Here is a 27026-nt window from a genome sequence, read left to right as displayed (position 1 = left end):
AGATGGTCTGGCTCCCCTCTGCAGGGGATATCGTTTACTTACGTCCCACTAATAGGGAAGTTTTTGCCATGAGGAGCATCCAAATGACTCCACTGAAAGCTGCAGGTGTTTGGTGTAAATGAAAACACTGTTCCCTCTATTAACTTATCTTTTGGTATTTTAGATGAAGATGTTCAATAGAGTGCGGGATTAAGTGTTCGTAAATACTAACTTTCTCACTATGTTTTTTAGGTATGAATCCGTATGAAAAACAAGACCATGTTAACATACGATTTGTAGAGGAAACGGCACTCAAACACACTGTGACGCTTTTGGGCCTCGAACATTCCTGAAATAACATGCTGTTGAAGACTGTCGAACTGTAGTGCTCATATAAAAGTATACAAGTTTGCAAACAAATACTTTTTTTTAAACTTAAATATCATGTTGTTTCCCAAATAATCTGCAGTTTTGGGTAGCCACCATTACTGACATAAGCCGCTGAAAATAGTGTTTGGTCCAATGTATTAAGGCTGAAATTCCCAACTTCTAGAAAAGTCCTGGAGGAATACTTCTGACACAAACCCAGGTTTGAAACAGATCTGTGGTTTTGTTTTGAAGTGGTCAAATAAGTGGAACTATAATACAGGACGAGAAGGAAGTTCTTTGGAAATGTATCTTAACAGTGGCTTGGACAGAGTGTTACTTAATTCTTTCCTTACAACTTGTAGTGTTACAGTTCAAACCTCAGCTTCAGGAAGAAATTGCGGAGGTTGTTTTTCCTTTGTTTTCAACTTCTATCGGTACATAACTGAACCAGTGTTTTTGGGGGTTGGGTTTTTTTTAAGTTCTGAACTGTGACTTTAAAATAGTAATAGCAGTTTGCTATGCAGAGAAGATTTAAGTTCTGACACGTAGGATATCTGCAGTCTTTATTGGTTTAAAACCAACTCTATCAAAGTTTCAGGCTATTAAAGTAGTGAAGCTCATTGACAATTTGACAGATTTTGGAGGTTTTCAGTAACAACCTCTGATGTTCTCCCTGAGTACTTTCCACCGGTGCTTTCTGTTCCTTACCAGTGAAATGAAAAATTCCAGTTCTCAGGAGTGGCTCGGCAAGTGCCTGGTCATTTCCTTGTCCTTGCCATCAGTGGAGCAAGACCGTTAGCTTTCTCAGGAACTGCACAGAGGGAGGGAATCATTTTCTCAGTGTAATTAAAATTTATCTGGTAAGCATGAACTCCAATCCCAGACTGTAGAAAGCTATGTTGGCTTATTTATATAACCGGTGGGGACTTTGTATAATATTAATAACAAGAGAAGATTTCTTTTTAATTATATGTATTATAAAATACAATCAGATGCAATAAAACTTCACCTGGAAAAAAAATATAAGTGTAGTATGTAGTAAGTATCGCTTATTTTTCTTAACATTTTAAAATGCTGTGCTGCATTTGGGGTACCAGGCTCCTCCTAGCCAGGAGAAGGGAACTTGTGTCACTGACTATTGAGCTACGCTTTGGGCATTAATTACTACTTTGTTTTCACTATGGAATTTGGCTAAACGCTAACAACTATTCCTCCGTTGTAGTGTAAATGCTGCTGACCCTCCGGATTCAGTAACACCCTTGCCTGCTGTAGGTGCTGTCTGTTCACATTTCAATTGGCCTTACAGTAGGTTTTCTGAACTGTCTCCTATTCGAACGAGGTTCACGTGGTGTGAAAGGAGCCAGGGTGCCGTAGGGCCGTGGCACTGGGAGACCGTGTTCGTCATCCGGGATATAGGCGGCTGGGCGTTGTTCAGCTGTCGTGTGGATGGAGCCGGGCGCTGCAGCTTGTTCCTCTTCTGCAGCACGCTGTGGAAGTAACGCATTTTGATCACACTGTGCTTACACGCTTTAAAATGCCGGTAGTCTCCTGAGCCAACATGCAGAACGCCTTACAAAGGGAACACCGTCACTCCAGTCCTTCGCAGACCTGGAAACCCAGAGGGGTACTGAAAGGAAAGCAATGAGTTACTGACCACGTCGATGTGAGTTTGTCCTTTTAAATAGTATACGGTTTGAGCCTGTGATGCTTTTGCTGTTTGTGAGGAAAGGAGATTAGATGAACTTTTAAAAGTTGTAATAAGTGCACAGAACATCTCAGGAACAAGACGATAGATCCGATGCTTCAAAACAGGGCTCTGTGTGCGCTGACAGCGGTGGCTCCTGAACACGGTTACTGCAGTGAGCTTGTGTCCGCAGCACTGAAAGGAAGCTGAGTCACAGCATGAGAAGTGTTAATGACAGAGAAGTTTCTTATTCTAAACCAGTTTTACTGCAGCACTTCTGTGTGACTTCAAGTTCTTGAAGTGCATGCACAGTGTATTCCTGCCGCAGCTTAGCGCCCCTTTCAGATTCCCTTGGAGTGATCAGCTAAGGGATTCCTATAGCAAAGCTCATTTCCCAGCAGCAGGAGTTCCCACAGTATGCCCGGCTCAGTTTTGTGCTACTGCTTCTTCTCTGGGAGCTCTCTGCTCTGGGATCACCGACTGTCCCCGCTAAGGAGGCATGGTATCCAGCAGGGTAGTACCTGGAACGCTGCCCTGCCTCCCCTCGCCGTCTTGCTCAGCAATCTCTGTCCTCGCTACTTCTGATCCGATGTTCACCGCATCTGTTATGTGGAAGACACTAAACTTATTTTTCCTGAACCCCACCCCCCACCTGTTGCAGCTTTACCTTGAAATGAAATGGGAAGCAGAACTTCAGCGACGACTCTCTGCCCCATCCTGCCGAGACACCACGGCCACACAAACCGCTTCAGCAGAAGGCAAGTCTGGCTTTTAGTGTATTCGCTGCTTAAGATTCGGTGACCGGTTCTAAGCGGTGTCGCCAGACTGCGGTTAAAACTGCTCAAACCCACCGTGTACCGCTTCAGCAGCCGTCTGCCTCTGCCACCCCCTCCACTGACTCCCAGAGCTCCGTGTGTGGCGGCGAAGAGCTACGCAGTGAGCTAGCACAGCTCTGGCAGAAAGGTGAGCTGGGGCAGTGAAAAGACGGGGCCGAGGATCTAATCGCAACGTATGGCAAAAACTTACTTTAGCTCTGGCTTCAGCCGCTTCTTTTTGCATCCTCTTGTTGTGTAGTATCTTCAACGGTCTTCTGTTTCTTTCGGAGGGGGAAGGCCTTGAGCTATGCTTGATGAAACAGTCGTCAGAAATTGTTCTTTGTCTTTCATTTCCTGCTGGAGTTTAATGGCAAGTGCTTGCTTCATGGATAACTCGGCAACGAGAGCCATCGCCTTACGGGTTCTGTCCTTTATCATCTTCCACAGTTCGTTTGTCTGGAATAAGTAACAATAAGTAACAATTCCCTCTAGACACGGGGCATGACACCTGGGTAAGCATTATGTACGTGAGAACAAGTCCAGCTTGACAAAGATTTAAAAAATAGTTCTGTACTTGAAAATGACTTAATGAAACAGGTTGTGTTTCTGTGTCTGCTTGGAACCGCAGGAACTGGCAGCGTAAGGAGTCACAATTACTCCGAGATGAGATACAGAAAAGCGAGTTTGTAATTACCCCCTGCCCTTTTCATTGAACAGCAGAACTCCTGCTGCCCTCAAAGGCCCACTGCCCCAATTCTTCCTGAGTTTTTGCACAAATGACTTTGTAATAACTGTGTAATAAGCCTGATCCTTACAAGATAATTGCGTCATCATGTGGACACAGCAGGGCTGCGGGTTGTCAAGTTATCCTAGGCAGGTGGGCGAATGAAGGAAGAATGGGAAGGAGTCCTTGAGTCTGGGTAGAGATAGTTTAAACAAAAAACCGCAACAAACCTTAAATACTCTTTTTCAAGTGACTAATAGAGAGTTGAGTGAGTCAGAGCACTTGCAAACTTTTAGCACGCTGCTGTTTTTACCATAGTTTATTAGCCTGTGGCCATGATTTCAGAAATCCAAATAACACCCATGTTATTTCTCTTTCTGTGGAAAGTTAAAGATTTATTGTAAGGATGTGTTTTGGTTTAAGCCTTTGCAAGGGCCAAATCTAACACCTGAGGGGGTGGGGTGAGGGGGGAATCTACCCTGGCTGGCCTTGGTTTACATTAATTACTCACACTTTTTTTTTTTCTGCTTTTCACTCAGCTCTGCTCTATTTGCAGCCTCTTCATTAAGGAGGTGGGGGTTGGAGGATTTTTGCTCTTCCCCGAACAGTATTACTGGCAGTTAAAAGACAATATCTATAATTACATAAAAACGATTGTATTGAAAATGGTATTTCTTTCCTGTGTGGTGCTCCCTACTTAAATAACAAAGAAATTTTGAGGCAGATATCAGGCTTATCTTTTTATATATCGAAGCAAAATTTACCTGGCTTTTTCTTATTGCTTTTTAGCCTTTGACGTGTTTGTTGTGGAAAGGCTGTTAAGTACACGTGCAAAAGCAGGATTCTACCAAGTTTGTGAGCATCTACCTGAGCAAGAGCTAATCGGGTATGTCGGTGAAAGGTGCTATTTATGGTGCAACTTTCTTTCATTAAGAAAGTACACTCGCCTAATGCTTTCAGTACATCTATCACCATTGCTGCTAATTGTCTGTAGTTTCTGAAGACTAACATATGATTTGCCTGTCAATATTTCCAGCCACTTCTGTAATTTCCAAGTGAGTCATCTTGCCTCTTGCCTAGATATGATTTCATTTTGTATAGGCTGGCAAGCAGAGCGTGCAATGCCCTTCTTACCCTTTTAGCTAACAGCAGCGTGTCCTGCTTTCCATTCTCTGCTGTAGCACGGATTCTGTCTGTCAACCGGGAAATGTGCTTGTAGAGAAAGTCTGTCTCCAGCAACTTCTCCTCCTTCTGTACTAGCTCTACTTCTAGCTGCATAGAGAAGGAGTAAACAGGGTGTAGGTAAGTGACAGGGGAAGGTGCAGCACAAGGTGTTTTTGTGATTGCTTTGAGAGCTGCTGAAATAATACTCATGAACAGCCATAAATAATCACTTCACCATCAGATTTCTCAGAGTTTTCACCCTCTCTGCCAAGTATCAGGCCAAGGTTGGTTCAGTTGGTTACTGTCGGTCGTACAGTTCTTCCACATCAGACCAGGCCCTTCTGGGGGACCAGGGGTGACAGCAGCATTATTACTGTCTTGCTGTGTTTTGACAGCAATGGGTTTTTTTCTAGTGATCTTTTTTCTGAAAAAAAAAAAAAAAAAAAATCTTCTAGTTCCTGGGGACATAATAATAAAAAGGTTTTGGCTCTTGCTTTAAATACCTTTTCCTTCCTGCTTCTAAAAAAAAAAAAAAAGTATGGCCTCCAAAGACTAAGAAAAGAAACTACTGTGCAATTAAAAGGACTTTAAAATCACAAGGAGATTGAACGAGAACATTTAAATTTAAATGTCAGGACTCGACCCAGCTTTTTAATGTGCAGGTTGGTAATAGAGGGCCGTGTTGTAGCCTGCTTGGCTATGCAGAGCTCCCTCCTGTCACGGAATATGGGGCAGCAAAGCAAAAAGCTCAAGTAATTCAAGCAGAAGCATTCATGTAAATCCCTACAAGCTCGATTTCAAAAGGAGGACTTAGGTGTGTACTGCTCCAGGCTTGCCGTTACCCTAACACCTTCTCAGCCCCGCATGAATCCCCCGAACACCAACTGCAGTGGGGGGAGTTCTGTGCCCCTACAACTGGGACAGACAAAAATACCACAGTCAGTCAGTCCATTCCTTTACCTTCCCCTCACGCGCCATACAGGAGGTGCCCTGAAATCGGCTTTCATATTGGACCTAATGCTTCGTTTTGAAGCATTCTCCCTCCTGCAGCCGCTGGCAGTGCTGCAGCCAGGCACGCAGCTGCTTGGCCGGCCTGGCTGCCACTGCCATGAAGGTCTGTTCTGCGGCTCCCTGTTCGGCACGGAAACACGGCAGTGCAGCCAAAGCCTGAGAAGGATGCTTGGTTCTGTGTCACACACGGGCTTTGCCAAGGGGGTAGTGGGACTGCACCCCGTGCATAGTGGTGGAACAGCTACGAGCCAGTGGCAGAATAACGACGGCTTCATTTGTCAGTGGTTTATTATTCTGTATTTATCTCCCTCTGCTGCCTTTGCTGTGCTTTTCTGTAGTGAAGCGGGAGGGTTTGCGCTGAAGTGCCCGTGATGCGAGCGGTGCAGCTAGCAGAGGGTGCTGCGGAGCCAGGTATTCACACAGAGCTCCCCCTCTCCAGCCTCTGCTCAAAGTCAAAATGTCCCGTGTCCAGTTGTCCTGGAAAGCAGATGCTGGGCTGGAGTTCCCATGAGCTAGTCATAATTATTTTAATTCCTGTTACAGAAAACTTGTTTTAAAAAGATACTGTTTTCTTTTCCTAAAAGAAGTCGGTCATAGCAGGATGGCTTGTGATAAGAGAAGTGATGTTACCTGCTCAATCTTTTTTAGCAGCTCAGGTGGGGACGGGTCCTTCCCTCCCAAGTCTTGCCTTCTACTGTCATTTGTGGGGTCAGCAAGGGTTTCCTCCATCCATTTAATCCTGTCCTTGCACTGGGAATACTAGCAAATAAAAAGCCACAAGGGTTATTTTTTCACACAAGAAGCCAAAAGCCCCGCTATGTGTTGCTATGTGGCTGGAGATGGAAGGTCTCTTGTCTCTGATTTGCACCAGCAGAACTGCACGAAAGTGACTGGGGTGGCAGCGCTGCCAGCACCAGGGCTTGGAGGCAGGCCTGCAGCCCTGCTGGGAGATGTGTGGGACGCTTGGGCGCTGTAGGGCTACACAAAATGTTACCAGCCAAACGCTGGGAAACATTTCCCTCCAAAACCAGAGGTGGACATACATCATCCTCCTGTCCCATTGCCAACAAACAGGAATCTGAGAAACGGTAGATTGTGTCACAGAAGGGCATCCCTATAATACATAAATATAAATCAGTTTCATCTTATTAGTAGTTCAAATGTCTTGAATGCTCGTTCCCTTGACTCCCTTCTCCACGTGCAACACAACCACCTGAAATGGTGTACAAATAATTCAGCCACACAGAAGAGGCTTCTTCTCTGAGCCACCAGGTATCACGACTAAAGCCCTGGACCAGGAGATGATTTTCACCTTCTGAATATGTTTGGGAAGTCAGAAGGAGGCTGCCCCAGGGACCGATACCTTCTCCAGTTTCTGCTGGGTGGCCTGGATGTAAAGCCACAGGCGGGTGCTGCCAAACTATGTCCTTTGGGCCATGGTGGAGGGGGCTCAGGCCCCCCTCCACCGCCACGGTTAGCAGCTGTGAGACCTGCCCCAGCTGTGGCTCCTGTCCTGAGGAGGGAGAGGGGCAGCAGGAGGGGGGGGAGCCCTTGCTGCACCCGCTTCCTTCCCCCTCCCCCGGTCTTTGCAGCCTGGCCCAGCTGGTGCCTCCAGCAGTGGAGGGGGCTGCACAGGGGCTGCGGTGGGCACCGGGGGTTCCTCTGAGACTGATGGTGGGAGCACATCCCCACCTAACTCACCTCCAGAGCTTGATCCCACAGACTTTAACAGAGAAGGTTTCCTTGTACTGCGAAGGGGGGAGGGTAACATGGAAGATTATGAGCCATTAATTTATTTTTTTTTTAAAGGGAACTATAGTGTGACAGTTGCAGGACAGAGGTAAACCCTGCTGTCTGCCAGAAATTGAGTTCTACCTGCTTCTTTTCCTCGGGCTACTTTTTTCGTTCTCAGGAATACACCAAGCTTCTGGGGTGATGTCTTCCTTTATTCCCCACAAACTTCTCTTTGACCCACAGGATCCATTTAGGGATGTAGGGAGGATGCACATGTGTGTTGGTTTCAGCTGGGATAGAATTAATTTTATGCTTAGTAGCTGGTGCACTGCTGTGTTTTGGATGTGGTGTGAGAACAGTGTTGATAACAGATGTTCTTGGTTGTTTCTCAGTTTATACGAAGTCAGCGATTTTTCAGTTTCTGGGGCCCTGCCAGCGAGAGGGCTGGGGGGGCACAAGAAGCCGGGAGAGGACACAGCCAGGACAGCTGCCCGAACCAGCCAAAGGGATATTCCATACCATAGCGCGTCACGCCCAGTACATAAACTGGGGGGGTTCCCTGGGGCTGGCCCATCGCTGCTTGGGGTCTGGCTGGGCATCGGTCTGTGGGTGGTGAGCAACTGTACTGGCCATCACTTTGTTTCTTTTCCTCTTCCCCTTGGATTTTATTTCTCTCCCCTTTTCTTTCCTTTTCATTACAATTGCTGTTATTATTAGTGTTGTTGGGTTTATTTTATTTTATTTCAATTATTAGATGATTCTTATCTCAGTCCTTGAGTTTTATCTTTTTTCTGATTCTCCTCCCCAGCCCTCTGCTTAGTTGCCAGCTGGGGTTAAACCATGACAAAGTGCCTGACAGTTTGGTTGCAAGTTAAATCTGAAAGTCCCACTTTCCCACTCATTAGCACTAAAGGTCTCATCCTTACAGGCATCCAAGTTTTCCACGTTAAAGTTCCCAGGCATGTGTCCCAAAGTGACTCAGTGGTGACACTGAACAATGTGATACTCCTGGGACCCAGAAAGGCAGGTGTTCCCTGACCTTTCTGATGTGAGACCTTCCCCTGGAATAACGCTTCCCAGAATACACTCGATGGACATCCATGCTTTGCATAAATACTCGCTGAAGGAGTGACTGGGACCTTTTCTTCATGTTTGGATTTGCAAGACTGACAGTGTTGGGGTTTTGTGCTTTAATATGCACCTGGCCATCTGTCAGTGCGTTGTCACTCCACTCTTGATCTATTAGCACTGACAAAACATAACCCAAGTAAGTTGCTGTAAATGCTAGGTGGTGCTACTATTTGCAGGTGGTGGTATTCTTTAGGAAAGAAGTGGTCACTGGCTCACAAAGTTAGGAACAGCCATCAAAAATACAAAGTAAATGTTTAGATGTTGCTACCGGGATGGAGTTTGTTCACTGAAGTTAACAAGTCATGTTTAACTGGAAAAGGGAAAGCTGACAGATCTTCTCGGGTCAGAATGGAACATTACTTACCGGAACATTTGTCTTAAATACTTCTTTTTCTGGTAAAAAAGCATCACACAGCTCTTTCTTTTACACTTTGTCTAAGAGCAGGCAAAATAAAAACCTTAAATGACTGTAATGATCAATTTCCTTGGCAAACCACAATTCAGTGCATAACTAGGTGCTGAAAGATTTATTTTCATTATAAACTAAAACTCAAGCCCAAAAATACATAAAAAAGAGTGGGAGGATGTAAGAGCAGGACCAGCATAAACAACAGGATGCAGCTATGCTTCCAGGGATGTTTCCTGTCTGGGGCCAAATTTCTCAACCACTAACTCCGGTGAAAATGCCTTGTTGGAGGCAGTGGTACCTTAATGAGATTAGGGACAGCTCACCCAGTAAAATTTTGCAGGACTGAATAGTTAGTTAGAGAAGAAGGACTATTGCAGCTAAAATGCTGTCCAAACCAGGAAAAAAAAAAGAGCATAAGAAGTTTCATGTTCAACTTAAATACTAGGCTTAGTTTTAAATGCAATATGAATTATAAGTGATTAGATGCAGTTTAATCCAAAACTACAGAAAACAAAGCCCATTTAGAGATAACCATGCTATTCTCTGTCTGCTTAAGTGAGGTGACTATAGGCATCTTTTTTTATTTTCTCCTAATTAGTAGTGTTTTTCTTGGACAAGGCTTTATCGCTTTATCTGAGTTCTAAGTCTTAAAAAAAAAAAACACCAAAACCCCTCCTTTCTTGGAATGCTTTGATACAGGGGATATGAAAAGGCACTACAAGACAGGCTTTTCTACGTTTCATTGTAATCAGTCAGGAGGAATTGTTGAAGGATGAACAGACAAGATGGAACACGCCTAGATAAAGGGACTGGTCTCAAGAAGTGGAGATCTGGTCCTTATTTTGGAAACCTCAGAGAAGGCAGGTGAGGTATGTAGAGCATTAGAAAATGGAAAATATCATACCTATTTTTAAAAATGGGGGGGAAAGGAGCTATAGAACTAAAGATAAATTATCTTCACTTTCTGAAGAATAAATCTGGAACAAATCATTGGCCTTTCTTTGTAGGTAGCTAGAAAAGGAAAAAGGTAGGAATAACAGCCAACACAGGTGTTGAGTCACGCCAAACCAGACCGATTTCCTACTATAACAACAGGTGTGTGGATGATAAATAGAAGCTATCATATGTCTTGATTTTTATATAGTTTTGATAGTGTTTCATACGACATTCTCATAAATAAGTTAAGGAAATGGGTTCTTGATGAAAGTATAAGGTAAGTACTACATCAGTAGAATGAGGTTAAGCTTCGAGAAACTGCAAATACTATTTGGAGGAGAAGATTCAAATTCAAAATTATCTTGGTCTGAACAAAAGTCTGCACAAAAGAGATAATATTAAATAACAAATGCAGGGTACTACATTTAGGCAGGAAAAATTACCTGTACAAATACGAAATCAAGGTGAACTGATGTGATACCCTTTCTTTAAAAAAGAGTTGGGTTGTTACATACATTTACATGAAGATGAATCAATACATCATGTTGCAAGAAAGGCTACCGTCCTACCTGGACAAATAAGGAGGAGTGTAACCTGCAAGATGCCTGAATGAATCGTTTCGCCAAGGACTTCATCAAGGTGGGACATTACCCAAGAAAGAAGTTGTAAAAGTGCAGAATCAGGCGATCCCCACGTGCTGAAAGACAAGCTGGCAGGGGAGAGGACCAGCCTGGCTGAACAGAGCGCTTTGGCTGGAACTCAGGGAAAAAAAAGGAGAGCTAACCACCTTTGGAAGAAGGGGCAAGCAGCTCTGGAGGACTACAAGGATGTTGCACAGTTACGCAGGGTGAAGATTAGAGAGGCGAAAGCCCAGCTGGAACTCAGGCTGGCCGCTGCCATAAAAGATAACTAAAAATGTTTTTACAAATACATTAGAAACAAACAGAGCGCCAAGGATAATCTGCATCCTTACTGGATGCGGGGGAGAACATTGCCACAAAGGACAAGGAAAAGGCTGAGGTACCTAATGCTTCTTTGCCTCAGTTTAATACCAAGACCAGTTACCTTCAGGTTACTCAGCCCCCTGAGCTGGAAGACAGGGATGACGAGGAGCAGAATGAGGTCCCCACAGCCCAGGACAGGAAGGAACTTGGTCAGTGACCTGCTGCTCCACTTGGACACACACAAGTCTATGGGGCTGAACAGGATCTACCCGAGGGCACTGAGGGAGCTGGGGGAGGGGCTCGCCAAGCTGCTCTCCATCATTTACCAACAGTCCCAGCTAACTGGGGAGGTCCCAGCAGACTGGAGGTTAGCCAGTGTGACACCCATCTACAGGAGGGGCAGGAAGAAGGATCCAGAGAACCACAGGCCTGCCAGCCTGACCTCAGTGCCAGGAAGGTTATGGAGCAGAACATCCCGAGTGCCACCACGTGCCACATGCAGGGCAGCTGGGGGATCAGGCCCAGCCAGTGTGGGTTTTTGAAAGGCAGGTCCTGCTTGACAAACCTGATGTCTGTCTATGACAAGGTGACCTGCCTAGTGGATGAGGCAGAGGTTGTGGGTGTTGTCTACCTGGACCTTAGTCAATATTTCAAAAAGATTTAAGGCACCTGTAACAATAGCCTCCCTGTAATGGTGATTTTAGGCTCCACCTGAACCATCATCTGAATGCAGAAGTTTTATGAATGCAGAACAGAAGAATTTTCATGATTGACACTGTCAGTTCACAGAAATCATCTGCATTTTGTTAGTCTATTTGCCCCATTCTAAATCTTACCTGAAGACATCTTTTTTATTTCCCCCCCCCTAGTTTATCCTCTTTTTTTTTTTTTTTTCTCTCCATACTGCCTCTGCTCATTTAGATCTGTAGTAGCACTGTAAAGTTCTTTGGGGTATGGTTTGCAAAAGGTATTGTACATTTTATTCTTTTAGTGAAGCATACAATTTCTTTAAAAGGTCAGAAGAAACAGGACAGTGCAAGCACTATTTAAGTCACAGTTTCTATCAATGCAATTATGAAAGGCAATGGTACACCCTAATTTACGATTTTGTGCAGGCACTGACAAAATATGTATGGAAAAAATTACCATCTAGAGATAAGGTCATAAGTAAATGAGCCATTTCAGAAAGCAAGGAAAGAATGTTCCAAACGCTGCAGTTTGTTAGTTGTTTAATGTCATTTTGTAACTAGAACTAAAACTTACACTGTTTTTGTGGAGAAGAAAATATATGGGGATTATATCATTGTAGGCAGCAGAGTTTCTAGAGTAGGCTCAGGGTCAAGTGTGAATTGAGTTATTATTTTAGAAATTTGAAGAGCTAAGTATATCTCCTGCCCTTTCACCTACTCCCATCAACAGAGTTTTAACAAATTTTATCTACATTCCCATTTTTTCCCAATGACTCCCATTCTCCTGTTTAGTCATACTGACATTTCACGCTATGGGGTGGTTTAGCTGAGATTCCATACCCAAGAAGTGTTTTCCATGTGCATAACAAAGTGCATCAACCAGTACATATAAGCATAGAAATTCACATACCTGAAGTTAAAAACGTGTATCGATGTTTGGCTAGGCAGGTTTTAATAGACTTTAATAAACTGAACTTTGTTTTAATAAACATCCAGACGTTTTTTCCTATGAAACTACCTTAGGTTTTAAAATACAGAATAATACAAATAATACAAAAAAAAGCTTTCTTTCCCACTAACCTGTATCTGAAGTACCACCAGATGTGCATCCAGGGCATTCTTCACTGGGAGAGCCTTGAACCACAATTTAATCTGTCTCTTTTTCTCATCTTCCTTCAGCTTCAGGAATCTAATCTTTTCATCCATAACTTGCATCTCAATATCTCCATTTCTACACAACATCTCTTGCATGTTTATCTTTTCATATAAAATGCCTATTTCTTCTTCTCGATCTCTGAGCAGACGACCACTGCAATAAGCCCAAAATGAAAAGGTAAAATTTTTAACAAATTGACTCATATTCAGTGTACTCCATTCAAGAACATAACTGGTGACCTTGAAAGATTGTAATAATCTGGGAAAACGTACAAAGCTTTCACGAATATTCATTTAATATCATGACAACACTTTAAACAGGTAACAAAATAATTACAATGTGAAAATCAGGGAACAAACCATTGCAAAGGTTACTCTAGTCTCTCATATAATTTTAAAAGCTCTTCTGGCCTTCCACAGCATACATTTAAAAATGGATTAACATGATCAGGGAGCTTTACATCTGCATTTTTGTACCTTATCTGTGCATAAAGTATAAATGGAGCGGGAGGCTACAAGTTCTTAAGGTGAAGTTCAGTAGCCAAGCCACCATAATTTTTTTAATAATAGTTCTGAGGAACAAACCTTGTCACCAATGGAGAAACAACATCTGTGTAATGCAAAACAGCACTGACATCGCGGTGAGGCAGGCTGTTTAGTGAAACATTGTAGGGAGGCAGTCTTTTTAGTATTCCTAACTAGCAGTACTCATCAGCTGAAAAATATTGTTGCTTCATGAAAGTCAAAATGAAACACTACATTACATCAAATTTACATGTATACCTCTCATTTTGTTGCTGAATAGCCCTTTCACATTTTTTGCGTAGCTGCACAATTTCCTCTTCAACGAAGGTGACTGTATTGGTAAGTCTCTCAAGATCCAGACACCGTTGCTTTTTCTTTTCGTTCATCTCATGCATGATTTGTACAATTTTGCAATAATCACTTTTGAGACTGACTGTAATTGCTACATTATTTGTGTTCTTCAGATGTTGTTTCTGCAATTTTCTTTAACATAACAGAAAGTAGGAAAGTTTTCAGTCATTTCAATTTGAAAGCAATTCCAGCAATTAAAAGCAGAGCTTAAACTAATTCCTCAAATACACAAAGGATCTTCTATGTCACTCTGCTTCCCAGAAGCATTACAAGAAGTAGAAAGACTCTCTGAGAATAGCTTCTCTCCACAAGCTCTTGCCAGCTTGAAAAGAAGTGGACTATGGCCCAAGAAAAATGCTATAAATGGAGCACTGCACTGCAGCTCTTTTCTTCTCTGCTGGGTAGCCCAAGGGGCCGTAAGAAATATGTTCAAGAGCAGAAGCATAAACTGTGATGCAAAGTCTTAATATGTAGAAATCCTTCCCTTTTATTTAAGGAGTGATATTTCAATAATTTTGTGGTTGCAATTAAAATATTTCCAGGTTTACTGTTTATAAAACAACGTACCACAATATTCACACAAGAAAGGAAATGATAATTTTCCCTGTTTGACAGACAAGAAAAAAAAATCATAATGAAAAGTTAGTGACAAGATCACATTATAGATCCTTAAAAATGAAGAACAGAACTCATTATTTCCAGCCATCTTGCTGGCCAGGAGATGAGGGTCCCTCCCTTAAAAGGCAGATTCTTGTTGCCACACGGATCATTCATTTGCTCACAACTTAAGAGTTACTGCATTTGATCTTCTTGATCAAGACTGTACTTTATCTACACTGGGAGGATATTCACGTCAATACAAAAGAGGTAGTGAAAGGAGAAGCATAGTCTCCTGTTAGAATACAGAACTGCAGATGAAATATCCTGCCTGCCCTCATGGGATCCTTCACTGAGTTGCTGAATTACTGTATACAGAGCAGTGAGCGAGCTTCTTTCTGCTTCATTTCCCCTGTGTGTCTAACACTTCTGAGTTCCACAGGGTTTACTGAATTGAATTAAACTTCTGTAAAGCAAGTTTCAGACTGAAAGCATGACAGTTTTGCAGAAATGCAATGTGGTATTAAATATTTTCTGAAAAACCTTTGCCTTATTTGGACTGATACTCTGTCCTCCAGATTGTGTAGGCTGCAGTTAAGTCAGTGATAGTAGGATGCTAAAGCCTATTACTGGGATTAAAAACACTTTCCATAGTCAAGAGAATTACTGAAAAGTCTATACCTCTTGCTAGTTTTAAATCTAGTGTTGCAGAGATGAAAATGTCTATTGGATCTGTACTAGAGTAGGGTCATCTGTGATAATTAGATATTTCTGATACATAGACAACATATAGCTGCATTCTTAGCCTTTTTTTTTTTTTCTCCTTTCATTAGTAATTGACTGGGAAGGCCTCAAAAATTTTACCACAAAATGTCAGCTTGTGCATCTTGACAAAATCACTTAAATCACTGACATTCTACTTCTTTTCTAGCTACCTCCAGCATGACTTTGAATTCAAGCTACTCAGAGATTCACAATACACTTTGAGTGAATGTATCCTGAATGCATACTTTGGTCTGGTTGTGCAATTTTTTGACACCGAAAAAAAAACGGTTTGGGAAAATCTAATTATTTTTCAACTACTCAGCTTTGGCTGTGCTGTTTTGCACACACAGTTAACTATTCACTATCTTACTACTTTCCCAACTACTGATTTCAGAGACATTGTCATTCTGTCTGTATTGCAGAACATCATCACTAGGATGACGAGATGGCAAAAAGATACCTCCACTACATCATGGTCTAGGGAAAAGTAGTCACGAGCACCAACTGTTCTGCCTCATCCTCTTTTGTTGTGAATGTAACCTTTCGTTTTGACTAGGATTGCCTGGAAATTGAAAACATTGTTTTATCTGAAATAAATGTTATGCAATAAACTTCAGTTTGAGTTTGAACCAAGAACCCACTTTGTTCTAATTCAATAATTAGCTGCATTACTAGCTAGCGAATCACTTAATAGTACCATGCACCAGTCCATTGTGGAATCATATATGTATTGGACTTCTTTTTTTCCTAAGGATAGCAAGTATGAGTACAACAGTGTTGTTCATATGGAATGAAACAGCATGATAATGCATATGCTAGAGGCTCGAGAACTGTGATACAAAGGAAATGCAATGACAATTTATCCCTTCAAAGGATGGGAAAGTGAGGGAGTAGCCAGACAAACTTCAGAAATGCTTTGTGCCATGCAGTGATGCCCAATATATATAATAATTATATATATATATAAAATAAATAAAAAAGGGGATAAAAAATCGGAACAGATTATGTAAGGTTGTTGCTAAATGTCTTTCTTTGAATCAGGTTTTAAAAATCAGGATAACTATCAAGGATGATATAGGCATAGTTGAAGTTGGACTAGAATCTCTTAAAATGCTTTCTAATCTTACATTTCTATAATTGTAATTTACAGCTTACTTAAAACTCACCTTTCCTTGGTTAAAACAGTATTCCGTAAATTTTTAATTTCATTTCCTTGCAATTTTACCTGGGTTTTAATTTCACTTGCTTTCTGCTGAGCGGTGTGCACCAAGTTTATACATTTATTCCTTTCATTTTGGATAACATCATACATTTTAGCAAATCCTTGGAGTCTGGAGAAATTACAAGTGTGAAAGAAATGATTATTAGAATCTTATGCATACATTACTTGGATAAAAATTGCTTTAAAAGACATTTTTCAGCTAATGTATTGTTATTTTCTTACCGCTTTTTGATTTCTGTTTTCCTCTTTACATACTTTCTTATTTCAAGATCCTTTCTTTTCATTTCTTTAATAATATTTTGGAGTTGTATCTGAAATTTAAATAGAATTCAGTGAGCACTTTAGATATATCAAAGAATCTTCAAAGAAATGACTCAGAGCAGCTATTCCTCTTAGACAAGCAAAAGACAGTGAGGTGAGATTATTCTAAGAACTTTAATTATAATGAAATGCTTTTATCGTAACAACACTGAAGAACAGAGTTTTTCTACATATATTAAGCTTACAATGACTTATTAATATGGATAATTTGATGCTGCATCTTAAAATGTTTAGTCCCTTGTATCTGGAGTTCTATTGTTTCTATTAAACAGCCTCTCAGTTCCATCACCATATAATTATTTGGTATATGCCCCACTGAAATTGTACCTTTTCAAATAAAATTTCTTTTTAACTCTTTTCTGGCTTTCCAGAAATCATTGATGATTTGTTTTTCATTTTTCATTGACTGAGTAGAATGGTACAGTTATATTCTTTTAGGGCTCTGGATTTTCTCATTTCAGTTGTGTTCAGTCCTTACTAGCCTGTCATTAACCTTCAATGGACCGGCATTTTCTCACCTCCCACTGGTATCAGGAGGAGGAGACTGGTATTAGAAAAAGCTGGTAGATGTTAGGTTGCAACTCTGGACATACTTTTGTGTTCACCAATTTATATTGTTGGGGTTTTTTATCTGTTTATGGGCTGATTTTTATTGAAGGTACAAAGCCTGACATGTTTCTTTGTTTTATTTTTATAGACAGTCAAAGATTCCCAGCGTGCTAGAAGGGTAGCTTAACTGATGTATTTGAATACAGACATACATTGAGGAAGCATAGTTTGTTCCTATACAGTAACTTGGCATTTAGTATATACTGTGCGACGTTACAGCACATAAATGATATTATAACACCAGCAAAATGCAGGCAGCAAACACATGAACTAGCCAGTAGGAAGTTTTCTTTCCCTTTTTTTCAAACTAATGTAATGATTTATGCCTTGAAATATAACAGGAAAATAAAACCTGCTGCTTCTCCTTGGAATGAGTAGCAGTTCTGTTTATCTTCTAATCTTCTAGTAATTTGTAAAATAAAACACGCAGTTGTACTTCCAAGAATCTCAATTGAGGCTGTCTACTTTTCTGCCTCTTTTTTCCAAAATTGTTCATTTTATTCCATAGGCTTGAAAGAAAATACGCTTTGAAAGAAAATACCGTGTTTCAACTAGGGCATGATATTTTAATATACTGTTGCACTGCACCATAAATTAGCAATAAAACACCACAGTACCGTCACCTTCCTGTGTTGTGATGGAACTTCAAAGAACAATAGGGAATCAGAGCCTATAAGGCTCCCCTCATCAGTAATTTAATTTCTCCCTGTACCAGCTTTTACTTTAGAACAGTATTTCATTCGTATGAGATCATTTTTTACCTGGGCCTTCTGAACATCCCTAGATTTCTGTTCCCTCTCTTCAACTTTGAGCCAAGTCAGATGTGCAAGTCTGGATAATTCATTTCTGCATTTTTCCTGCTCTTTGAAAAGCCAGCCTTCTTCAGCAATGTATTCTTCTAACATGCGGGCATCCATAGCTGACATACTTTTCTAAAGAATGATGCATCAGCGTTGGCAAACCCAAAGTTGGAAATACTTTGGGTTTATCTGTAAACATATATACAGGCTACATGGATTAAAAAAAAAAATAAAAATATTGCTTTAAAATACCAGCTGAAACACCATGCACAATTGCACAACCCCTGTAATATGTCAAAATATTTTATCATCTAGAACTTCTGTTCCTCAGACTAGCACGTCTTTCAGCTATTGCCCGTTGGGTAGAACGGTTCCTTATGGCCATATCATCTTTAAGTAATATTACTTATTTCAGTCAGGTCTTGACATGGCCATGCTACACAATGGAAGTAGTCAATGTCCAGCTGAGCCTTGACATTAAGAGTCCAACTGTAAACATTTAAAACACAGCACAGTATCTAGATGCCTGGAGTTGTTGCAGATGCAGTCAATAGTCAGTGAACTCTTACAGAGCTGTTTGTTCTACCCAGTGTAGGCTGAGCTACTTAGCAGGAGGTGAACAGAGGGCTTCCTAGGTTCCACTGACCACCTGGCTAGATTGTTATTCACTACTGTGGCACAGTGACATGTAGATCCCAAATATATAAGTATTCAAACACAGACTGTATCCCACCTGATAATGCTAACGAATTCAAAGACAGCACAAAAAGAAAATGGATATAAAGATAAGAAGATAAGGGGGTATGATCTTAAGAAGAAGGTATGTCTGAAATACATTGCTTCTTACAAAGTCATTTATATAGTGGCAAGTGCTAATACTCTCATAATTGAGACGTCTGCACTTCCACATTATATATAGCTGTGCTGAGTATAGACAGACACCCACAAATGAAAAAAACGTGAAGATGAAGGATTGTAATGTACAAATGCTGAACTGTCCTTGTTTCAACAAGACAATGTGCCATATCCAAAGGAAATGTATACCCATCATACTTCTAGCTGTAACATCATTAATGATATTCAGACTTAACCTAGAAAGTAAATTTGCTTTCTACCCTCCAATATGTGACCACTAACACCAAAAGATGTTTTTTAAATATGACAAACGAGTAGTTATTAAAATCAAACAAATACTATTGCGTGTTTTCTCACCAGAAAGCTGCAGCTAGAAACTCCCACAATTTTTTCTTGACACAGACCCTTTATTCTCATGATCAAAACCCAACTATTATAGTGAAAAAGTGTGAGAAAGCAGAACTCAGCACCTGTTCAGCTAAACTTCTCTTGGTCATTTCAATTTCCTTTTGCAGTTCTCGTCGTCTTTCTAATAATACTCCCTTACTTTTAGAGATAGCTTCTGCCTAGAAAAATAAACCAAGCACAGTGAGTGATGCAAACAAAAGATGTGGAAAATGTAAACTGCAGATAATCTTATTTGAAGTAGTTACACAAATTAAGAAATGGTTTTTCTGTCTTGTTACAATAGCTAGTCCAAGAGTTCTTTGTTGAGCAGAGCTGCTCAGCAACATAACCAAGTTTCTGAAATTTTTCTTTTAAGAATTTAACTACAAACATTAAACTTCACAAAGCCCAGTTTAAGTACAGAATTTATAAGGGTTATCTTTTTCCGCAACTAAACTGTCATTAAAAAAGCAAAAATCAAAAAAGTAAAGACGTAATTTCTAAATTCACAGAGGATTTTCTGAGTGATATTCTGACCTACTGAAGGAAAAAAAATAGATCTACCACTGATTTTAATACAGTCTGTATTTCACATCTGTGTAGATATCATATTTTTTGCTTTTCATTATTAAAGTAGGATTTTCCTGTTTCCTCAGTCAAAAAGAAAGTCAAAACTAACACCACAAACAGGTACTATTTTTTCTTGTACATTATGGGAAAATTTATTCAAACATTTAAAAATGAAGCATGTGAAGGAAGACGCATTAGAAACTGTCTTCCGACTAAAATACATCTGAACAATCCCACTACAACTACTTGCATGATACAACTTACAAGGCAACAGGTTCTTTTGGCCTCACAGTGCCTAACTTCACTTAAAAATTCTTTATGTTAATAAGAAAAAAAAAGGAAGAAATACAGCAGGCTAACCATGCAGGCGTATGTTGCCTGTCTGTAATTGCAAATCTGTAATTCATACAGGTGGGGAAAAAATGACACTGACCAACAAATCTGGAATCTATTTAAAGACGCTGCACATAACCCTGGGGTATCTTTCTTAGATCTCAACCAGATGTCAGAGTCCAAAACACTATACCTCAATACAGATAATGAGATGTTTTGCACTTACAGTTTTCACTTCTGTGATCGTATTATAAAATCAGATGTTGTTCACTTGTATTAAGGGAAAGGGAAACGAGGCACAGTAAAGGTTAAACTGTGGAGTTACTTTGGTTTCCACTGCCAACTCTGAGATCTGTTTTGGCGTACACTTGCTAAAAAGTCAATAAAACCTATTCTAAGCAAGTTACTTTCACCCTTGTGGAGGGAGCAAACACAACTGTCCTGTGGAGCATGCATTCTGCTGTGTAAAAAGCTGTAGTGTCTGTAAGTAAGCATTTCCACATTTTCAAGGTGGGATTCTAAAGATGCCATCAAGTTCTTGAGTCTCAAATTAGAAAGCTCACATAAACATCTTTAATCCATTAAGGACTTTTGTTCACATAAGACGTGACTAAACTTAGGCACTTTTGGCTGTCTGCATTGGCTTGCCCAAGGCGGCACACGTGGAGAGGAACAGCAGTTCTGCTCTGAGCTGATGACAGCCGAACCGGCCAATTCTCTTTCACACAGAATGTTGGTGTTTAGCAACAGCTGACCTTTCACAACTTACTAAGAAGAAAAACACATTTGAAGGAAGTGTCCCTGTAATTTCCTTATTCTATAAACCAGTCATTCTGCACTTAGCACGTGACTTCAAGTGAGAGAAATTCAGGGAAGTACATTGATTTCACTTGGAATCACAATGCATAAATACAAATCTGGCTTTTTAAGTAGTTAAAGGAACTACTTAGTTCATTTAGTTAAGTGCGTTAGCATGTGGGGATTCTTTGCAATGCAACTTCATCTTTAAGGGTCTCGTTACAGGTCTCATCCTTTCACAGTGTGAAGGGGCTGGGTTGGGTTGGGTTTGGATCTCACCCAGGACTGTGAACTCTAACGCAGCCGTTGGTGCATTATGGCATTTGATTTTAGTATTACGTATTTTTGAACAACTGTGGTTCTCCCTCCAGGAATATTTCTTCAATAGAAACACAGGAAAAAAATACCATTTCCCAGATTCTCTTAGCTGATATTGAGCAGAAACTCAGTATGAGCTTTAAGATCAAAGTCTGGAATACGAGTCAGCCCTTTAATCAATATTTCAGAAAATCAAATGTAAAACTTTTTTATACAGTTACAGAGCTTTCCTCCCTCCTCCCAGGTGGGCTTATATTACTAGGTAATTAACACATATGTAAATTCAGGAGGAATTTCAGGGGAGACCGAAAAAAATGTATTATTTAATAATATTAAATATTATTGAGTAATGTTTAGAGTTGATTAAATAGCAAAGCTAAGTATCCATAACTTTTGATATCATACAGTTATTCTAAAAAAGTTTCCAGTGATGTAAATAAGACTTTTTTTTCTGCCCCAAATTGCTTAGAGGGACCAAGAAAAAATTCAAGAACACTCTGTCAAAGGAGGAAACATCAAGTCCTGTGGAAAAATATTCACCTCACTAAGCAAGACCAATTTTACAAGACTGACTTAAAATTTAGACTAAGTAAGGAGCTAGTATAGGAGAAAAGCTTAAGAAAGACAGAATGGAAGAACCAGTGATGAGAAGAAAAGAATATGAAAAAGTTATAGACAAAGTAAATTTTTAAGAAAGAATTGGACAATAAAAGAAGGAAATCCTTTGCATAGACAAGTAGAATGAGACTGCCCTTTAAAATTGACGCAGTAGAAGGCACGAATAAAACAGAAAAGAGTGAATCAGTATGGGAAAAGGAATGGGTGAAACACTACTGCAGGGAGGAAATGAGGAAGGTGAAAAGTGAGTGGAAACAAAGAGAACACAGGGAATTATTTCATATTATTTAATACCAAACTTTATGTGGTGCCTGTTTCCTGTCCCCTGGAATAATGTTAAATAGCTTATAGATTATTTACAATAATGTACAAACAATCTTCAAATTTAAAATATTATTTATCTTCTCATCATTTGGGAGCCAGGGAGTACTTGGCTCTGTTTTTCTGATACAAATTTCTTTGATGCCAATGGGCAAGTCACTATATTATTTTGCTCATAAATGACAATTCCACAGGACTTTAAAGGAAGACATGACTCACAGTGCCAATATAATCTCCCAGTTCTCCTTCATAGGGTGCTCCCACCTAAAATTCATTTCTTAAGAATAGTCCAAATATACCTTGATGCAGTATTTTTATTACAGCCAGAACACCTAGAGGTTTCTTTGTTAGTTGTAGCAACACTTGACACTTCCATGTACACAAGACTTAAAACAGTCTTCTCCCCTTCCAAATTTTAGGAACAGTTGAAAGATTTCATAGACAGATTTCTTACGAGAAAATTTAGAATCAATGCATTCATACATACCTCTAATTTCAGTCTTTTATGCTGTGACTTATCTTGTTCCAAGGAATCATTAATCACATTCAGTTGCAACTCCATCTTTTTTAGATTTCTCAGTTCTCTATCTTTCTGTGTTTGCTTGTGAATGAGAATATCATGTTGTTTTTTTTTCTCCAAGACACATTTATGTAAATTATCTTCCAGAGCTTCTCTATATAGATAGACACAGAATTTTAGAAACAGGTGACTTGTCCCAGACACATATGCAAACAGGCATGATCATTTTCATGGGTTTAGAGTACTGCATCATTAAAGGCTGAGCAGTAAGATAAACTCATAAACTACTGACACAAATTACCTAAAAAAGTAGCATTTTTATAACTTCAATTAGTGATAATCCTAATTATGTCAATGAGGTCTCACAATCTGTTCCAAATATGCTAAAAATTCCCAAGAAACTCTTACTTAGAAGAAGAAAACAGATGTTTTAGTATGAAGGAATATTTACATTTGCTTCACTCAAACTTTTCAAAGTGCCACTATCCTGTAACTCCAAACTTTAAAGGCAAAAGCATTGTTGCTGAGCGTATATTACAACTATATACCTTCCTCTGCAAAGAAGGAATCATTTGAAGCTTGAAATCAACCTAACAGTTTATTTTACTTTACCAAATATATATAAATTCATAATACAAGGGAATATTAAAGAGAAGAGTAACCAGTTCCCACTGAAATTCAGGAGTATATGGGTGCACAAATCTATGATTCTTATTTGAAAATGAAAACACTGACATATTTTTTTCTTGTTCAATTTACTTTCTGTGGGTTACACAGAAAAAAATATATTTTCACTGGAGAGAGAAACACACTAAAAGATTTCCCTTTCAGAGAAAAATCCAGTTTCACTCTCCCAGGATTTTATCAAATGCTTATGCTTTTTGATGTTCTTCTTCAAGCCAGATCCTAGATTCCAGTAGTTTATATAAACATTTCTGAAGTAAAAAATAATCCTGGTAATTTCTAGTCTGCACTGGTTGCAGCATAAAACTTGAAAACATAAGCAATACAGCAGAAAAGAGAAACAGACCTTTGAGAACATTGTTCACTCATACTACATGGCTTACATCTACCACTAACCTGTCTGACAGGACCACTGATGCCTTCTCTCTGCTAATTTCTAGCAACTTTGTCAAAGTAATACATTCTCTTTCTTTGCTTTCTAGCAAAATTTGTTTCCCATGCAATTCCTTCATTACATCTTGTCTTTCTTGCAAAATTTCCTCAGTCCTTTTTTCAATGGCTTTCAGGGTATCACCCAACTCTTCTATTTGGTCATTAAGGGCTTCTTTCTTCTTCTCAGCATCACTGTGGATATATTTTAACAAAACAGTAGGGGTTAACACTTCCACATGCATATTTAAATGGCAAAATATAAGTTGTAAGTTTTCATAGACACACGAAATCCTTTCAACACCACAACTATCCACGTTACACGTTTGAAAGCAGACTACAAACAGTGAAAATCTTCAAATGCCAGTACAGTTCAACAATACAATTGCAGATAGTCACGGGACTAACAGGGAGTTTAGAACCATGACAGTCCTAAAAAGAGTTCCAGAAAACTGATTTCTGTCAACATTACTAGGTACATGCATGTGACACTTCTAAATACTATTCCCAAGACTGGAAACACTGGTTACTTCATTCTGTAATGTGACACAAGTATAAAGAGCCATTTAAATATTTCATTAATAGCAATCTACACAATGTACTAGCTTTTTTTTAACTGCTTCTCTGTAACACTATAGGAAAAACTTGTTGTATTTATTAATGGCAGAGTTGCATTAAGGAGAGTAGTGAGGAAAATGTAGAGGAAAACTATTACACAAGTTTTAAAACTGAGAAATTTAACACAGTAAAAGAACTTCTATATTACAAATAGGGACTGTAAGCAGGAGACACAAACTTCAGTGTAACCCTGTGCCTGAACAGGGTACAAAAAACATCCTTTATCTGGATGGCAATTGGACTGCTGGGATCTGTGAGTGACCTGGCTGAAACTCCATAGTGCTAATTAGATTTTACACATACAGAAACCAGTACATGTCATGCTCCAGGGGAGAAAAAACCTCAGCTACACAAAAGAGAAAAAGAAAAGGCTGGCTACTGGCTTACATTTTCCCTGTTGAAATATTAGAGACCAGAATTCACACCAGCAGCTTACAGCAAAGCACCTCTGACTAAAGAACTGATACAGAAGTACCAAGGGAGAATGATGATTTAGCTCAGGCCAGACTGTTAGCAGCGAAAGCTGCTAGTTTCACTGAGGCCAACAGAGATAAGCTAATATACAGTCACTGAGGACTAGAAACTGTAAAAAAGCCTAATTGCTAGATTACATGGTACATTATTTTCCATTAAAAATCTACTAAGTAGATCCCAGGTATAGTAATGTAGAACAGTAAGATGGTTAAGCAATTTGCGACAAAGCTTTTTTCTAAATTTTTCTTTGTTGTACTTAAATTTACAATGTTCATTGCATATGCTGTATTTTTCAGCACAGTGCATGGATTTTAAGTGGATTATAGATTCTTTTTTAAATGCTGATCCTAATTTTAATCAACGACTATACTCAATCATCTCTGTAATGAATGAAAGGAAGTCATACATATGTATTTATGTATACGTAATTATTTATTAAAAGCATACATTTTTTTCTGATTAATTTCCTCAGTTTCTTTTCCAAGTAGTGCTGGAACACCAAGGATCTCAACTAGCTCATCCTAGTGACAAAACAGAAAAGTTAGATTAATAGCCTCAAAATCTGATGTGATTTCATAGAAGTAATATTCCCCTAGAACTGCTGTGAAAATGGGCAGGAAAAATATTTTTATTTATTTGAGATTTTCATAGGGAACCGTAGCTGCTAATTTTGAAACTAAACACTGATGTTTACAATTTTAATATGTCTGCAAAATAAAAATTATGCTTGAATGTTATGAATACATCTGATTATCTTATCTATATCATAGAAAGGAAAGCAGCAAAGATCTGGGTATGTTTTTTAATTCTCAGGATAAGTCTGTATTAACTTGGATCTGAGCATATGTTAGAGAAGCCTACAATAGCACAACATAGAAAACATGTCATTACGGAAATAATTTTTTAATCAAAAGCATGACTATTATTTCCTAAAGGAGTAATAATGGATATAGCACAGCAGCATGTTTCATGCCTATTGAAAAATTATGTAATATATAATGTAACACCATGTAATGAATCTGGAATGACAACCAACACACAGAAGATTCATCGTTTCCTTGGACAAACACGTACCCATATACACATACGTGCACAAACATACACACACAGAGATGTATATACACACAGTTAATTTTGTGTTACTTTTAAATTAGCCTGCTTCTCCAGAAGCTTTTTCATTTCTGTCTCATCTATTAACATCACCTTTTGCTTGGATGAAACTTCTTCCTTTATTGCATTAATTTCTGCTTTCCTTTGGATTACTTCTTTGCAAAGCTCATCACAATTTTCTTTCAACTCTTTAATTTTCTTATCTGCTTCCTTTAAAAATGAAGTTAAAGATCAGATTAGTTTTATTTTCCCTTTCATATTTTGCAGGTTTGTGATATTACAGAACCATTAATACTGAATGATGATAACACTGTTTACAACAAGGTATGAAATAAAATTTTCTATCAGATGTGTGTTTCTTCTATCAGTAACCAGCAGAATTTTATTGCCAACAAATCCACATATATTCATCAGGATTTATGACTGCAAATGTATTTCCTATACTCACATCCTAGAACCAAAAACTTGCAGCAATCTTTACATGCAGTATCCATTTGCTGAGTATAGTCAAAAAATTTCTCGAGTAAACTTAAGAAAATCCAGACCTTTTCTGAATCAGTTATTCATTGCTTGCCCTAGAGTTATCAAACCTGAACAATGCCTCTCCTATAAAATCTACCTCTTGATTTTTCTATGTATTCCAGATTTTAAATAAACTTTAGAGGTACACACTGTGAAAACATTTTCATTGCTATTTTTATATGTTAGCTGACAGAACATAAACCATGGCTTTTCTCATGTTTTGTACTTACCCTTTTTTTTTGAATTCTTTCATATTCATTTTCCAGAAGCCTTTTTTCTTCTTGCAAACTACAAGAAAATCAAACCAGCACTAAAATATTAGCAATATAATAGATATTACTATAATGCAGTAAATGGTTAGAAAGTACAGAAGCCTATCACGTGTTAAGACTAAAATGTATGGTGAATTTTCATCAGGGACAATCAAAAAGTGTCCAGATTTAAAGGAAGATTGATGACCGGTAACTGGAAGTCATGAAAGACAGGTTGTACACATATGAAGGCTTTTTCTACAGTGCACACACCCACACTTTTG

The 27026-nt window shown here is 39.3% G+C and overlaps 2 protein-coding genes across 3 annotated transcripts in view; one reads left to right on the top strand and one right to left on the bottom strand.

Annotated features, from left to right (window-relative positions):
- Positions 1-1369, top strand: part of LOC119148002 (gamma-secretase activating protein) — a 49982-nt gene extending 48613 nt beyond the window's left edge. For both annotated transcript variants that reach the window (XM_037387492.1, XM_037387493.1), the window contains exon 31: positions 232-1369. In XM_037387492.1, coding sequence (XP_037243389.1) covers positions 232-332 — 101 coding nt within the window. In that variant the 3' untranslated portion in view covers positions 333-1369. The remainder of the gene's footprint in view (positions 1-231) is intronic.
- A 1487-nt stretch (positions 1370-2856) lies between these two features.
- The window catches only part of CCDC146 (coiled-coil domain containing 146), a 64384-nt gene continuing 40214 nt past the window's right edge, over positions 2857-27026 (bottom strand). Inside the window, 14 exon segments of the mRNA XM_037387494.1 lie at positions 2857-3114; positions 3117-3303; positions 4706-4843; positions 6377-6505; positions 12670-12898; positions 13528-13752; positions 16149-16313; positions 16427-16515; positions 17896-18066; positions 19260-19355; positions 22622-22808; positions 23735-23962; positions 25307-25380; positions 26722-26779. Coding sequence (XP_037243391.1) covers positions 2864-3114; positions 3117-3303; positions 4706-4843; positions 6377-6505; positions 12670-12898; positions 13528-13752; positions 16149-16313; positions 16427-16515; positions 17896-18066; positions 19260-19355; positions 22622-22808; positions 23735-23962; positions 25307-25380; positions 26722-26779 — 2227 coding nt within the window. The 3' untranslated portion in view covers positions 2857-2863.

The sequence above is a fragment of the Falco rusticolus genome, chromosome 5 (assembly GCF_015220075.1).
Source record: "Falco rusticolus isolate bFalRus1 chromosome 5, bFalRus1.pri, whole genome shotgun sequence".
Taxonomy (NCBI): Eukaryota; Metazoa; Chordata; class Aves; order Falconiformes; family Falconidae; genus Falco; species Falco rusticolus.
This window is presented reverse-complemented; position numbering and strand designations above follow the sequence as displayed.